The 17,517-nt window shown below is 30.5% G+C and overlaps 1 protein-coding gene across 2 annotated transcripts in view; it reads right to left on the bottom strand.

Annotated features, from left to right (window-relative positions):
* Positions 1 to 10,105: 10,105 nt before the first annotated feature.
* Positions 10,106 to 17,517, bottom strand: part of LOC116777553 (neurocalcin homolog) — a 58,558-nt gene continuing 51,146 nt past the window's right edge. For both annotated transcript variants that reach the window (XM_032671172.2, XM_032671171.2), the window contains exons 3-5: positions 17,254 to 17,372; positions 16,662 to 16,850; positions 10,106 to 16,296 (exon numbers count right to left, since the gene is read on the bottom strand). In XM_032671172.2, coding sequence (XP_032527063.1) covers positions 16,102 to 16,296; positions 16,662 to 16,850; positions 17,254 to 17,372 — 503 coding nt within the window. In that variant the 3' untranslated portion in view covers positions 10,106 to 16,101. The remainder of the gene's footprint in view (positions 16,297 to 16,661; positions 16,851 to 17,253; positions 17,373 to 17,517) is intronic.

Genomic DNA, 17,517 nt, shown 5'->3' with positions numbered 1-17,517 from the left:
CCGAAGTCGCCTTCGGGGGCATGACTTCAATAACAATTCGCAACGTCGTCCCCCACCGTGGCGTAAGTGCGAGCGAGAGCGGCACGCGGTGATGAAGTTATCGCTCCTTCGTCCTTTTGTATGTCCTGAGTGGAAGCAAGACGGGGTCAAAGAGAGGTGGAGGGAGTGCGGGAAGGGCCCGGTCCTACGCTTTCTCAAAATTGAAATGCCCGGTCGAAATGTCCGGTGATGCTGCGTCCTGTGTCCGAGTGGGACAGCGATACCACCCACCCTTACAATGCGGGACGATCGGGCTCTGCGACTAAATTTTCTAAATTTCAAATCTCACTTTATAATAAAAGAAGCATTTCATTAACTCTGGAACTCTTAAGTTATAGTCAAAATTTTTGTAGTAGTAGTGGTTGGTTATAGAATACATTATTTGTTTGCTCATATAATTTTACCTCATTAATAATAATTAATAAAAAAAGAAAAGGCAGAAGTATATGCAACTTGACGTGTGAGCCTTAAAACCTTAAATAAGTCAATGACCGAAATTATAAAATAAATTCAACATTAACAACATTCCATTTTCTAAACAAACTGTGCAAAACGAAAAAGAACGAAATTAAAAAAAACGTATGACGAATAAAGTTACATTAATTTAATAGAATAAATTTCATGCTTCTATAGGCTTGACTCATTAAAAATGTTAATAATTTACATATATTATATTCATTAAAATCTTTAATGAATACTTTAAAATATCTGAAGAAAATATTGGCATAATTTAAAAAAGCAAACGCGCATGGCAAAAAAAAAATTTTGCATAGCGGGGTGGAGGGTGTACTAAACATAAATATGTAGCTCCCTTGTATTAAGTAAGTATTCATTTTAAAAATGTCAATCAGTATAAATTTTATAAATTTCAGATATAAAATGTTTTAATATATTTGACATAGGCGCTGGTCACGGCCATGCAAACTATGAGGGGTGTCGAAATCGATTTTCTCGGACTATGCCGATCGCTTCACATCCTCCCCTACCGTTCTACACTCGGACTCTTCTTGCCCATTATACATACTATACCTACATCTTTATAGAATTTCAACATTTTAGAGCTCCTATAAACATTTCAATAAAAGAAAATTTAACATTTACACTACTGTAAGTCTAACGATGATGACCATTAACAAATAATTAATTAATCATTTAACTCTTATTTGTGACAGCTTAATTAAATAAATGTGTATATTATACTGATGATTTATTTAATATTTTTCAAAACATCAACTTATACAAAACATTAAATTAATTATTACAAAAATGAAAATAAAAAATAAAACTCAGTGATTCTCTCTTATATATCAATCTGAAATTAATTTTATCTTTAATATAGAAACTTTAAAGTAGCAGTAGTTTTATCTCAAGTAATGAATGTTACTACTTAAACCTTCGAAAGTCGCAAATGTTTAATCTCATGAACTGTATCATTCATAACGTTTTACGAGAGCAAGCAATAAACACACGGACAATACAAAGTTAGCTTCCATAACTTTCCTCTCATCGAGGCTACAAAAGTGTTATACTTTTGCTGGTGAATAATATTTTTCAGTAATTTATAATCTGAAAGAAAATACATACATGACACCTAAAGTTATCTGGTACAAGTATCACATATAAAATTAACAAAAAGTAAAAGCTTTAAATAATAAGTCCTCATAAAAATTCGAAGAAATATATAGCACCAGTTAGTTATGAATGAGCACTTGGTAATAATAAGTTGTAATATGTATATGTTCATAATAGGTTTTCTTCAAGGCTTATCTGGGCAGGGATTAGAGTAACAAAAGTGTTGCTTGATAACAGACAATTGTTCTAAGTCGTTCACGTGGTCTGCATTTGGCGGTATAACCTTTCATTGTCAGATAACAACGTATACATTGGTAACAATGGCGGAAACTAAAAAGCTTGGCTTATTTTTTTTGTTTTATTGCTTATGGTTCTGTAAAATAACTTTTGTAATTGTTCTGCTACGTGTACTTCAACGTTAAACTTGACTCTAAACATATTTATTTTATTGACTGCATAACTTTGTACTAATGTTTAATACGTGCATAAAATTATGGTTGAAAATACCTAATAGACTATTTTCTATGTTTCGCTAAATAAATTATGAAGTGCATAAAATGAGAAATAACCATCTATGAATATTATACCAAATTATTACGTATTTTTTTAAAGAATTTTGTAAATAATAATCGTCACACAAATGAAAAGGGTATAAGTTCTGATGGTAATCTTATGTTTAAAGCAACAGTTTTTATAATGATTATAATAAACATTTATTTATGATGAAATACCACTAGCTTTCTATCAATTTTGTATACATCAAGTTTATTATCAATCAATGATTACAAAAACATAAAGACGTATCATTTTCCAGACGAGTAAAAAATTTAACCTCAGATTTTTTACAATCTTTCAGAATTTGTACTATGAAAGAGATAATACAACAAAATAATATTTTTTAACCCTTTTTTTATAAATATTACACACAAAACGTGTATTCGTACCTCTGATTCATTGCATTTCTTTATTTGTGTTTTATAACTATACTTGAGGGTAGTAACGAAATTGATAAAACTTATATTTAACTATTTTTTGTGGTATAATAAATGAACACCGGTCATTTGAAAGTGTTAAAATATTTTTGGTACATAATTTAGGATATGAAGCAAAAATTGTAAACCATATCAATTACAAATCCTTGTAATTCTATTGACATGTTAAGAAAAAATATTATAAACTTCTGTATTATTTAACCTGTCATGATGAATAAATAATGTCATTGGCTTATATGGATCGTATTAAAATCACTAATCCGTATGCAGATACTTATACGGTTTCGAAAGAAAAAAAAATCACGGACCGCTTTGGACTAATTAAATTCAGTCTCCGATTTGACTTTAGCTGAGGTCACATTGATGGTACAAATTCTACGAACGCTCGCAGTTTATAACTCGAATTGACCAGACGAGTTATTATATTGTGATTACAAATCTTTATTATTGACTCACTCTGCATAGATATGAGCGTAAAAATTACCATAGCTCTAATTTTTTTGGAAATGATTAAAGATACTACTTCGCTGTTTAAGATGTTACAATGAAGAAATATCATTGATACTTCCTGAAAATCTAACTGATTTTTTTATCAGATAAAATTTAAAGAACTTTAGTTTTTTGGTGCTATTTTTTATGATACGCTAATCGTCGTAACTTCTATTGCTATAATATAATATAAAAAAAATAATTTATTAGATTTTACATTTTATACAAGATATTTCATTTATTAAATTGTGTTTGTATTCAAGAAGAGAAATGTGTACAGTGCACATTTACCACGAAATTATAAAAGTCAAAGTGTTTTTTTTTTATTGAGATATAGTGAAATAACTTAAATAGAAAGGTGAGCATGTGCCTCTGTTAAATGGCGAATATTAATAAAATTAATACATAGAAACATACCCAATACTACAGTATAATAATTTGTTTTACAGTAAATGAAATTGTTGAAAACTTAATAACTTACCTACTCTTTAGTTAAAATAAATGTATTGATATTGTCTTAACAATAATAAAGATAATGAAAATTACAATTTAAATTCATATTCATATTTTTTATATCAACACAGAATGATGATATAAATTATGCAACATTAAAAAATATACACAGTTGTTTCATGAAACAAAATCGTTTTAAACATCCCAAAATTTTTAAATTTGCACTAAATATAGCTATAACTTTGGTAATATGTAAAAAAATGCAGCATCAGTTCGAGCAACTAAATTGCGCGACGTTGTCAATTTCACCGTAGTGCATTGAAAAAATGCATCTAGCAACATCGCACTGCCTCCTACATCACACACACAAGTGTAACAGCAGGTGTTGTGATGATCACTCACACTTAGAAAACTTGCACCCCTATGAACGATTTCTCGGAAATGCTTCTCACACAGACACATCTATGCTTGTTTGAAATTATCTATTAAAAAAATCTTAGCTCAGTCACCCGCCGCCCGAATTATTACAAAGAAGGAAGCGTCTGCAATTTTAAAGATAAATAACATGGCTACGTAATTATAGGTATAATTATTGCTATCGATTGCTGTTTAAAAATACAGTATGTCTACATTTCATGATATAAACTAAGTTTATACAGCAACACTTTTAATCCTCTTTAATTAGTATTATTATCTTTTTTGCAAATATTTTATATTGAAATAAGTTTTTTCTTCTTAAATAATGGTTATTTCTCCGTGGTAGACTAACAGTTTTTTTTATAAGATTACATTTAATTTCATGAAGATATAATATTCGGCAATATAAATATTTTAGGTTAAAAAAGTTATTTTAAAATATTATGTTAAATGTGTAGTTGCTATACATATTATTTATATTAAGATTTTCAACATCAAAACAAGTCAACTAGTTAGTTTTTGCTCTTAATATAAGTTGTAGGTAAAACTTACACGCAAAAATTATTAAAATTGACTGTAGCACTGGTTTTGTATTGTATTTGACGTATTTTTTTTAATTTATATAATTAATGATCATAATACTTCTTAATATTAAAATAGCTTTATATTTTATGCCGGATTTCATTATTAAAGATCCACGTAAAGGGATGGGGTGCAGGATGCAATGGAATGCAAGACAACTAAAAAACGTTTTACAGTTACGGGGGTGGCGCAGAACCGGTTTGAAGCTACGAGCTACAACCACTGTCATGGTATAACACAATGTTGTTTCGAATATTCAATGCACTATTTGAGAAATTCAATATCATGTGATATATGTAGTTTCGGATATAAGAAATGCACAGTATTTTTGTAATTCGTGCATATTTTGTAGGGTTCTAGTAATTCCTTAAAAAAATCAACGAAATAAGTCCCTTTTAAATTAAGTAATATTGTGGACAATATAACATTATAAATATTCCATGTCATGAGTACGTGTGTATTTTATATGTATGGGAGAGTTTGGAACATCGCTAACAACATAAAGACCTGAAAAGACTTAATAAATACATTTATAAAAATTTTATCTAATCACGTAGAAATTCTATTATTTTCACCAGGAATAGGAGACCGTAAAACAAATTTATTTATCAATACTTCTTTCTTATTGTGTATATTATTTAAGAAACTTTAAAAAGCGCGATACATGCTGAAATAGAATTTAAATTCGACGATCTACTCTGATTTGTTGCTCTGTAAATATTATTAACAAAAAACTAGAAACTTGTTAAATTTGAAATAAATACTCACCTTTAAATAATAGAAAGCTTGGTTAAATCACACTTATACTTAAACATCCATCAATATATTTCTTTAAAGTAACATACCAAAAAAAACCACTTTAAAATAAATGGTCCTCTTTTACAAAATAGGCTAATTAGAATAAAAGTTTTATCAGATTAATGAAAGTTAATAAGAACCATATAAAAAACACTAACGCATGTAAATATCTCTAAAAAAAGTAATACATATATATTTGGCCAAAAGCCCGACTCCCAGCTAATTGGATGATAACGCTAAATTACACTCGACTAACATATGAAGGAAACCTGGAGATTTGGAATTGCACTTTTCATCGTCGATATTCTCTACTTTAAGCAGAACCTCTATTATATATCAACTTTATTTTACAAGACTAGGTCTCTATAAAAATTGTCAGTTTTCAATAAATTTTTTTAATATTTATTACGAATCGTGATGTGCTGTTTAAAATCCGATCCATACGACGCTTGCGATCATGACTCTACTAATCGATATAGATAGGGTAATTATTTTTTTTGGCATGAATATGTACTGAGCAATTCAAACATGAATAATATAATTGAGGTATTATATACATATACACTTAGGTACATGAGTATTGAAAACACTTCACTTGCCTCTTGAATAAGTGTTTCAAATCTAGCTTAAATGATAAGCTAAAGGTATACTCCGGACAAATTTATGATTAAAAATTGGAAAATAATTTTATATGTATTTAGCTTTCTGCTCATTTTAATTTATTTTGGTTAAAGCTTATGATATCAATAGCTGTGGTTAATAATACTGTAAAAACAAAGGGATTTAATAAGAGAGCGAAAGCTTGGTAGAGTTTACTTTTAAATACGATATGTGTTAAATTTAAACCGATCTCCCCGAGGGGGGATGGTCATCAATTTGGAAAAAGGGTGGCTGGGAGCTTTGCCTCGTCTAACCCCTTATTTTACATTTCACACTCCGGGAAAATCGTTAGAGAAATCTGCCTAACGTGCATGTCCGAGACATTTACGCACACACAGACACCGCGCGCGTCCGAACCTCCCCGACCCATCCTTGTATATATGGACCAAACTTCAAGAAATCCTCACAGCTATGTGTAGATATATAGATGTAAATCGAAATTCGAATTCGGTCACCTAAAAGCTCCATTGACCCGATATTATAATTTCGAGTATGCTTTAATTACAGGTATACTTATCATATAATTTCTCTGATTGATTCAAGAACTACTTTATATGTAGTAATAAATATATAAATAATACACAAACTATGTGTACATATACCTAACCTAACTATTAATATATGTGTCTTAACTTGAAATTTATTTCGTTTCATGATTTTACCGCCTGCTTGATTTAGAAACTAACAGGAACATTTAATAATAAGTAATTTTAGTAAATAGAAAGAATTCGTTGTAGTATTCTGTAGAATGTCGCTATTGAGATACAAAATAAGAACGACGTATTGAAAAATATCACAACTGGGCAGCTATCCGAGTGGTCACATACATTATTACCGTACAATGTCACTATGCAAATGTATGTAGGGAGGTTTTGTGCCTACACACGCATGGGGCGGCGGGAGTCTTCTCCATATAATCCGAGTTTCCCCCGACAGCCTCGTGCCGGCTCTGCCAAAGATGGTTGTATGCATGTGAGTGTACACACGCGGCACTTTCTCTTGAAGCTCGCCACTGGCTTTTAAAGAGGGTGGCAGAGGAGTTGGGGAGGCGGGCGAGCCGTTTTGAACGGGTGACCGCGCAGGCCTAGCGGACCCGTGCGAACTACGTACCTTCTGCGGCCTGCTAGCGACCAGCACAAGTACTCAGCACTGAACGAAATAATAATTAAATGAAGTCATCGGTTGTTTAAAATAAATGTTCTGATGTTAAAAACAAATGTTATTACAGTTACATAACGTACATAGAAATAAGAACATACTTTTTAATCAATTATCTGAAGAAAATTTACATCTATATAAAAATTTTACGTCGCCCGCGGTGTACCAGACGGGCCTCGTTTAATTGAGTGTACTCAACGCCGTCGCCAAATGATAATCCTCTGTTCCTGAAATACCTGTAATAGATGTTAATTAGAGCTCCGCTCCGAGTAAAGCAGAGAAAAAAATAATTTAAACAAGTCGTAATTAGAAATGTTTACATTACTGTAAAACAAATATTTTCTCAATTTTTAATTTTTCTCAGAAGGTCGGGTTTAAGCATATTTATTTTTCTCTGAACTACAGGAAAATCTGAAATTACATCTTTGGAACGAGGTCGAGAGTTAACTTAAAAGTTAGAAACTTTCGGGGGGTGGTATAGAATTGTATCCTTTTAAAGACCTAATGAAATTTTAGTCAGATAGTCTCGAATGATTCCTCATCGACATGCATTGTGTTGTGATCTCGGATGTCTGAATTGAACGAAACCCTCGTGATAGGAGGCTACGGCTCGTTTGAATCGAACGCACGTCCGGGCCCGCCACCCCCGGGGTGTATAGTGGACTTTTCGCTCGGCTTAATATATATTTTTCATTCCCGATTTCGATGTAGGCTAGTGCGGCATCATAGCATCGTTGTGTCGTTCGTATTGACTGTAACGTTTGCTTGGTCTCTGGTTCTCTCAGAGCTCCAAAAGGATCTAAGTATGACCACTGCCATGACATTATCATATCAATCAAACTTGATTAATTCAACTCCCTATCTCAAATATCTGTTCGGCAATATTAATAGTAAACATTTATATATCAAGAAATATAGACATATTATTAGAAAAAAAGCTCAGGTTGGTTCTATATTACTCAATGCTTTACGTTATATTATTATTTATATTCGTTAACATCAGGAGACATACGTGACATGCAATTATTAAAAAATATTTTTGAAGGTCTAAATTTTTATCCTAACAAGTAACTCCATTAAAGCAAATGTCGCACTAAAGTAAGACTTATATGTATAGAAAAGTTTTAAAACAATACAGGCTGTACTGTAGTTACAGAGATTTGAGTGAACATAGATAAAGACAAACTTAGAAAAAATTGGTTCGATATCGATCGTAATTTTTTGATAAATATTTTCATTGTAGTAGTAGCAGTAGTAGTAGAAAAACGCTTTCTGATATGGCTAAACATTTTCTTAATACTACTGTAATGTGATGATGACAGCGTACGTATAAAATGATTATGACATGACATTATGACAGGTTCATTCACACATACGCTGGTTTAGCTAGGGTGACTCTTGCACATTAGGAAGATGTTGTCTAAGGTGAGTGTAAGTTAGTAACTGGAAGTTTATCTTATTCTGATATCTCTTATATTCTAAAATATAAAATTTCTCATATTAACAACCGAAATACAAGTTACAAACAAAATAAACTTTGCACTGTGACTTGAAAAAAATCAACTTAACTTTAATTTCGAGTTTTAAATTAAATCATATCTATAGACGGTTTTTATTCTATAACTGTGTCTTTATATAGAGGTAAAGAATTTAAATATTTTGTTGTCAAATATGTAACGTTTTATTCTCATAAAATTCCATATTAATATTCGCTAGTGACAATTTATAAGGTACCTATCTAATTGAAATTATGTGAATTAAATAAATAAATCTCATGGATATGTAAGTAGGAAGCTATTATACTTTTTCTGAACCCTACTAGAAACATACATGAAAGGCAAGAGTTACGTATGGAATACTTAAATCGATATCGCTAACTAGAACGTTTCAACGTCCAATACATAAGCAAATTTCCCAGAGTCCCTTTCCCAACCTGTTCCATTTCCTATGTCTGCATAATAGATAAGTTTATATACGCACATATGTAAATAAGCACTCCAAAGCGTGTAGTATAGGGACCAATATATAGTTTAAAGCTATACTTATACATTCGCTTGACAATACTAGCCTCCCCATACCAGGATATTTTACTTTCTCTGGACGAAGCCCCTTAGGCGCGAACACCACCCGCTAAGGAGGGCCCACCCGTCCCCACGCTAGCCTCCTCGGACCCACCTTACACATAGTATACACCATACAGAGAGAACTAATTCTGCCAACCTCTATAACCTCATATGTGTATATAGACTTATTTAAATACGCAATTTGGAACGTAGGTGCTCTTCTAAAACAAGGAGCACGTACAAGCTCAAATCAATTTAGCAAGGATTTTAGGTCGGATGATTTAACTAAACAGGCTTATAGTAGCTGTAAGAACTTCTACATTGTTTTAATTTATTTTATATGAATAAGCGTATGATGTTGCTTTATTTTTCAGTAAGCTCAACGTGTACGTAAGTAACATTACGTATACGTAACATTTATCTATAGGTATAAAAAATAAATTTTATAAAAGGTATGTAACGGTTTCTCGTGTTGAATTTTGAAGTTTTAAATTAAATTTGTAAAGATGTTCACACATATGAGAAAGCTGTTTGTTACACTACTAATAATATTCAACCACCACGCTGGAATCGATGGCTGAGATTTCCGTCGTTACCAAATTTTGACCAATCGCAATACTTTATTATTAATGAGTTATTCTTTAAGCACTTAAGTGCTACAGGTATTATAAGCCTTAATGTATATTGTGTCCACTAAGTAATTAGCACAAAATTTATAAGTTTTAAGAGTAATAATTTTGTTCCAAATAATATGTAACAAAATTGGAAGTAGGGATTAAATGACGTCACTATCTCTGTTAAAAATAAGCGAGTTTAGAAGTCCGTTAACAATTCTTTCCCTTGAATAAATCGAGTTAAATAATGAATTAAATGAAACACGAATGGGGAGAAGAAAGATTTAATAAATAGATATAACTTTAATCTAAAACATTATCAGAACTAGATCAAAGTAAATAATGTTAAAAGTTACAAATTGACTACACAGAACAATTTTCATAACATCATTATTTTGAAACGAACATATTAATAGGGTTACATCTCAATTTCACAACATTCTCACATTAAGATAACGCATTTTAATTTTTTAGAACTAGAGTGCTAATAATTAAGAAGATAGGTGTTTAGTATAATTTAAAATATCTGAAGAAGCAGAGCTTTTATAGCAAAATGACCTAAAATGGGAAATATTTAAGTTTTTAAGCAAGTTGATATGTATTACACAACATTCTAATACATAAGTAGGTGGTCGTTACTACTAACTTTATTAAGACAGATAAATTTAGTAGTGTAGCAAACTGTACCCGTTGTTCACCTTCGCGCGGTTGTTTTCTTATTTTGTAGATTTATAAGAGGATATCTCTGGTCACTGAAAAATTACAACTTCGTTCCATTAATGGAAGCATTGCATTCTGTTATCGGTCACATTTCGTAGCAACAATGTAACACATTCGTTTGTTTAAAATCAGGTACTTCAATTATTGTTAAATATTATATTATTTTATATTCATAGTAAAAGTGATGAGTACTGTTGTCGATATACAAAAAAAATACTGATCAAGCGCCGAAATGTTGCTACGGAGAAAGTTTAGAACAGTAAACAGTAGTCTGAATACATTACCAAAAATTACATATAGATATTTCTAAACTAATTACAATATATTGATAACTACAAAATTATTATAGTTTATCGAAATATTATTAGATGTGATAGAACATTTATGCACCATAGATAGATCTTCTTCTTCTTCGATAGATAGATAGATAAGGGAATTAATTAGATAAGTTTCGAGTAGTCACTGAAAATTGAGTAATGAACATAATAATAAAAATTAATTATGTAAACATGTCATATGTAAGATCCATATTTTTTTATTACAAAACGCATTTACGATTCCAAATAAAAAACGATATGACATAGGAAAAACATAAAATTAAGATGAACATAGTACCGATAAAATATAATATTAGCACCCAATTACAATTTCAGCTAAAATGAACTGCGGTGCACATGTTCGACATGCAAGCTGTTGACTTGCATTCTAAATATTTAAGACGATGTTAATAATATAAAGATTAAGCACAAAATTCGTTCAGTGGTTTCTTATTTTATTGGAAGACCGTAAATGAATTGGTATGTAATAAAAAAAAATCCCTAGTTTCATAGTCGTTCTCAAATGTATGTTTGCAATTTAAATATCATTAACATAAATACCAGTTCGAATAAAACCACGGTATATTATTTCTACGGATGCAACCAAAATTCTCTGACGGGGTTGTGCGACGTTGCCGCTTCGTGCGGCAACAGTGTATCGAATGCGCCGTGGTTGCCACCCCGAATGGCTAAACTGCACACAAACATTTGAAGTTCATAACAATAGAAGTTGGTAATTTTACGACAGAACTTTTAAACGGGTAAACAACAAAAGGAATTGTTTTAGAAGAGAATTATTTTATAGGTTTTTACAGTGAATACCAGTCAGTATTCAAAAGTACAATAGATTACGACTGTAAACGCGATTATATTTTGTTATTATAATTTAGCAAGAAATTTTAGAAAGCTTATTCAGAGAATTATCCCTTATATTCCACAATGTTTATTTAGCTTTGGAAAAATGAACAATTACGAAGATATAATTGCAACGTAGGTGTAAATATGTATCAAATATTAAAATACCAATGGCAAATGAAAAAAGGAGGATTTCAGAAGATTGAAATAACTAATATGCTAGCCTAACAATAACCATTACATTATCTGACTTTCAATATAACCGCCACGTTATTTATTTTACTTTTTAAATTCCATTACAGTTTCCTAGATGCGCATCAACAATACCTATCCTTTGAACTACAACAGTCTGTTCGTTTGTACTACTCGTATCGCCAGCTAATCTATTATAATTAAGCATAAAATCTAATATACAAACAACTCTCCTAAAACAACCTCCTAACGTAATCACAATCTACAAATACCAACCGATAAATGAAATTTATTATCGTCATTCTAAAAACCTTCTATATAAAATATATCGAATACTATATTTTCACAACTCTTAACGTCTTTATGTTTATTTGTTCACGTTATATGTCGGATCGCATTTCTGTCCGGATTCTTTAACATCTAGTTTGTGAAGATGCAAATGAATGATACATAATAAACTCTGAAACTACAAACCACATTTAAATTAATATCGAACAGTAGCAAAGACACTTAATAGACATTGTAATAAAGACAGTTACAACTATTATATGTTACTAGCAACGATAAAATAAATATATAATTGAATTTATCTATCTATATACCAATTTTATCCTTGCTTTTAAGTCAATCGACTACATCAAATGTCCTTGAAATGTTCATAAGGCTACAACTTTTATTGCTTTAAAGGGTAGACGGTATTGTATCAATAAATATAGTTAGAATATGGCAATCACACATTCCTTATAGGTGTATAAAATCAAAGAGGCTTTTTGTTTACATGTATGTATGTTTGTGAGATTGTTAATTATTTCTATGAAAATTCTATATCATTCGAAATATATTAATAAGGATATATATTATGTCAACTTGAAATACTAAACATTGTTCTCTGGACTCCATGGACAATTCATTGTATCTGTAACAATATGACTTAAACAAGTGCATTAGTTGTGATGTATCAATTAAAAAGTAAGATTTCGTATGGTTGCCTTATTGTACAGTTTTATGTGGAAGACCATAATATGCATAAATCACGAGCTAAAACCAAAAAGCTCAACTATAAATGAGACATCCTTTTTTTCACACAGTGACTTAACAATCATCGTTAATTGTATGTTATGATGAATCTCATTTATTGGTATTGTGATGAAAAATCAGTTTTGGGGATTACAAGCACTATGATTTTTAAGGCAAGAATCTAAATTACGTCTTCACAACAACGAACATTACAACACTATGTACAGGATCAAACATATGATATATTAGATAATTATAAGTTTGTAAACAAAAACATGGGTCCGAAAGACGTTCTTTATAGACGTTTTTAAAATATAATATATTAAATGACATTTGTCCGAAGAAAAGTTTAAAGCGTAGGTATGTGTAATGCGGCATTTAAAGGCAATTTTTGTATAATATGAAATAAAGCAAGGTTACTTTAATACTCGACTACAGATGATAATAAATAATACAGAAAACAAATTAATAATAGTCCACACACATCGCCCACATAAAAATTACAATTTAGGTAGTAGATATATCAATTCGACCTTATATATAAGCGTTAATTTAAAACACCAATAATTATTTCATAGATTCCATTAAATGTAATGCTTATATATCTTGGACTTCATATCGAATTAACAGTTATCCACGATAAAAAGATAAATTGCGAATAGTATTGCAGAGATTTTAATATAACCACCGACGATCAGAGACATTGAAAGTTGAAGCTTATAATAAAGTGATATATTATTAAAGAATATTATAAGATTGTTGTGCGGGGATATTGTGCCATTCACAATTCATAACAATTAATGATCACATATTAAATGACAAAATATACACAAAATCGCGCTAATCAAATGTTCGAGAGATACAGATAAATGTCAAATGAAAATATTATATTAAAGCGGCTCCTAAATGAGCGAAAAATAATAATACTGACGATTCAAAATGGTAAATTAAATTGTATGACTTAAATAAATGACTTCTCATTCTATAATAACGGAATAAGTTTTTGTTGTTATTATTATGTGAAGTTTTAAAAAGTAGGATAATGTATGTTTGCCCCGACGATAGATACGAATGTGATGCACCAAGAAGAAATATGATAAGCAATCGATTATAAACAAAGAGCGATAAGTCTCAATATGAATTGATTGACACTAAGTTTAAAAATAAAAAACAATCACGCAGTTGAAATAAATGGATAGATACAAATATATAGATTCAAGTAATTCAATGATCTGTGTACAAGAAGGTATCTTTATCATTTAAACGATAATCATAAAATTGAGACTGTATGGAAGCAGGTTATCTTGTATAATTAGATCCGGTTTTCAAAACTAGCGATTAAAACTAGTATTCGTAATATTGTCATGGAATTATCTAATCATCTAGCGTTTCGTTTTAGAATATGATTTATACGGATTTTTTTAATGTATATGTACTAAAATGTACTTTGTATAATAAAATTTCAATAAAACCTTACAATGGATATCATGTCAATAATATAAAAACTGGTGCAAACTCTTTATGTAACGTCTTTTAACGTGTCATCTAACTAATATAAAGCAATACAACAGACACACGATCGATGACAAGTATAACATAGCATCCGTTTATCATTAACGCAGAACTTTCATTATAAAGTTAAACCATGTTATCATAAGTCTATATAACGTGAAGATTAAAAGTAATTGCAACAAATAAACGGAGGTTACATTATTCTTTCGTTTCTTAAAATGTTGTTAATTTTATAATAATACCATTAATAATGTTCAAAAATAATACACATACAACATTATTTAATAGCAATACTAAAGCTGACTTAATAAATTTATATAAAAAAAAAAATTAAACTTAATTATAATACGTGATGAATTAATTGATATTAAATTACAATAAGCATACATTGTGATAAGTCATTATTGTTGCTGCCTTCGTAAAGATGTCAGTTGAAATAATTAAAATATGTTACTTATATTGTTTGTTTGCAAAATATAAACTTTGGTTGTCATTAATAAATCCATAACAGAGGTAATTCAAATCCAGTTTCGACTACAAAATTGTATTCGTATTGTTCCTCGAAGATCATATTTCTTTTTTTTTATTATATTTGATAGCGGAATTCACCGCAATCGTCTAATAAACTGAATCGAATTAAAACATTATTATGGTCCCCTTTAAAGAGTCCCCTTTGTTTGCAACAAATTTTCCGTGTCTTATAAATACTTCTAATAAAAATGGAAGGCATCGAACTTCGACAATTGTGATGTTATGAAAATCAATACGACACACGTGGTACATGACAAAATAAGCGATGACTCTAAAATTAAAACATTACATACATTCATGCATACACATTACATATTATAACAGATCATTGTAAACGAGTAATTTGTAGTGTATAATCGATATACCTTAAGGTTATATGGTACCTAACATTAAACATTATAATATACATAATAAAATTTAGAATTGTTTTGAAGACACAAAAATCATTGCGAACATTTGTCACATGATATTGAAGACAAGTCAGCTATACTCTAGCTATACGAGACATTTTTAATTATTATTATTATTATTTTTACTTACAGCCATTTCGTAAGATATTCTTATTTTATTGCCAATTATAATGTTCATTCACTACGGCTGTGATGTCATCTTGTGAGTTTCTGTTGTTATTATTCACATCATACTTATTATCTCGTAATATTTTTGGTTATTGCATACTTTATACGTAATTATTGTTGTCTTGGTGTTTGGGTACAAGGTTATAATTAATATACATATTTTTAAACACTTATGTGTTACAATAATACGAACAGCGATTTAGAGATAACGCAAAAGCCTCAAAGCCCCATGAAGTAAGCGATTTCTAAATTACACAACTATTCGGGTGGGTCGATATCCAAGTCCTTATTAAAATACAACACTATTTTATATTGAAAAGTAAAATGTTTACCAAGCTTAGTTTTAGGACCTATGCTTTTGCGCTAATTCCAAATCACAAAATTACAATTACATTAATAAACTAGGATATGAATAGGGAAGGCCGTATAGAACGCAATAAAAAGAAAACAGCCAAGCCCGGATGTGTGCTAACGGTAACAGCACTAGCTTGTACAAGCTTATAGGAGATAGTAAACGTTTTTGGCTGTTAATAACGGAGATATCACTGGGATTGTGGATCGCATTGCAATAGCCGTACAATCGAGGGGTCGCTTTTAGCGCCCTCTATGAACTCCTCCAGCGATAACTTCCCATCTTTATTTCTATCCATCTGGCGGAATATCTTGTCTGTTCTCTTTTCTGGAGTAGATTCATCTTCGGGCATTTTCATAACCGATCCAACCATTTTGTAAATAGCCTGGAAATGATCATATTACATATTAACATATTTTTCTGAAATATATAAGACAATAATTATTATTATCTGTAGTATACTTTAGTAATTGGTGCCTTGTAGGATTTCATAAATTTAAAAATTAATTATTTACACATTTGTCCTCTCACAGATTCAAAGTTCAATAATAGATTAGCCATGTTCGCCCAGAAGTGGAACAAGTAAAAAATGTTAATATTGCGTAGGAACATGTTTTCGAGTTAAATCTCATTTGCTCGATTCTGGTTGTTCAGACCAGGGTTATAAGAAACAGGTTTGACTGTCCTTACATAATACATGTTTTCCCAGTGTGAAAGCACAATTAGTATATAATAGTCATCTGAACTCACTGTCACGATTTCAAGCATCTCCTGTCTCGAGATATAACCGTTCCCATCCAGATCGTACATAGAGAAGGCCCACTTCAGCTTCTGTTCGAGTTTGCCACGAGAGGTGACGCTCAGAGCGCACAAAAACTCCCGGAAATCTATAGTCCCGTCACCATTAGCATCGAATGTGCGGAACACGTGCTCTGCAAACTAATTTCATACGATCTTTGTATAATCACAACGCTGGAAATATTTTTCCCTAATGTTATAGTAAAAACTGAACTGCTATACATTACAAACAGTGCTTAGACGGATACATTTTACTGAAACAACTGATTAGCAATTTCCCTGTGTCAGTTTGACACAAAATGATAAATTTTAAAGCGTTTGAAAAGTTTAAATTCAATAGCTTCTGACCTTTCTTTTCAGAAATATATATAAAAAGTACTTTCTAGAATTAGCAATTTAAATCTATATATAATAAACATAAAAATATAAATAATTTTTTAAGAGGATTACTTTTGAATATATATCATATATAAATGTTGTCATATAAAAGTGTTTAGGGATTTAATATAAAGAAATAAAAAAAGGAATTATTTTAAGTACATACCTTACTAGCGTCTCCATAGGGGAAGAAGTTTCCATATATTTTTTTGAACTCTTCAACTGACAGGTGACCGCTGGGACAATCCTTCAAGAAACCCTTATACCATTCTTGAATCTCTGCATCTGTAATGAGAATTAATATGAGATTTAAAGGCCTAGTAAATTAATTAATAAACATAAAATTAATGTAAAAGGATTAATAATTAAAATGGTATTAATAGATAAAAAAAAAAAAAACTCAAATGTTTATAGTAAAGTTACTATTCAA

Source organism: Danaus plexippus, chromosome Z (assembly GCF_018135715.1).
Source record: "Danaus plexippus chromosome Z, MEX_DaPlex, whole genome shotgun sequence".
In the NCBI taxonomy this organism is placed as follows: Eukaryota; Metazoa; Arthropoda; class Insecta; order Lepidoptera; family Nymphalidae; genus Danaus; species Danaus plexippus.
This window is presented reverse-complemented; position numbering and strand designations above follow the sequence as displayed.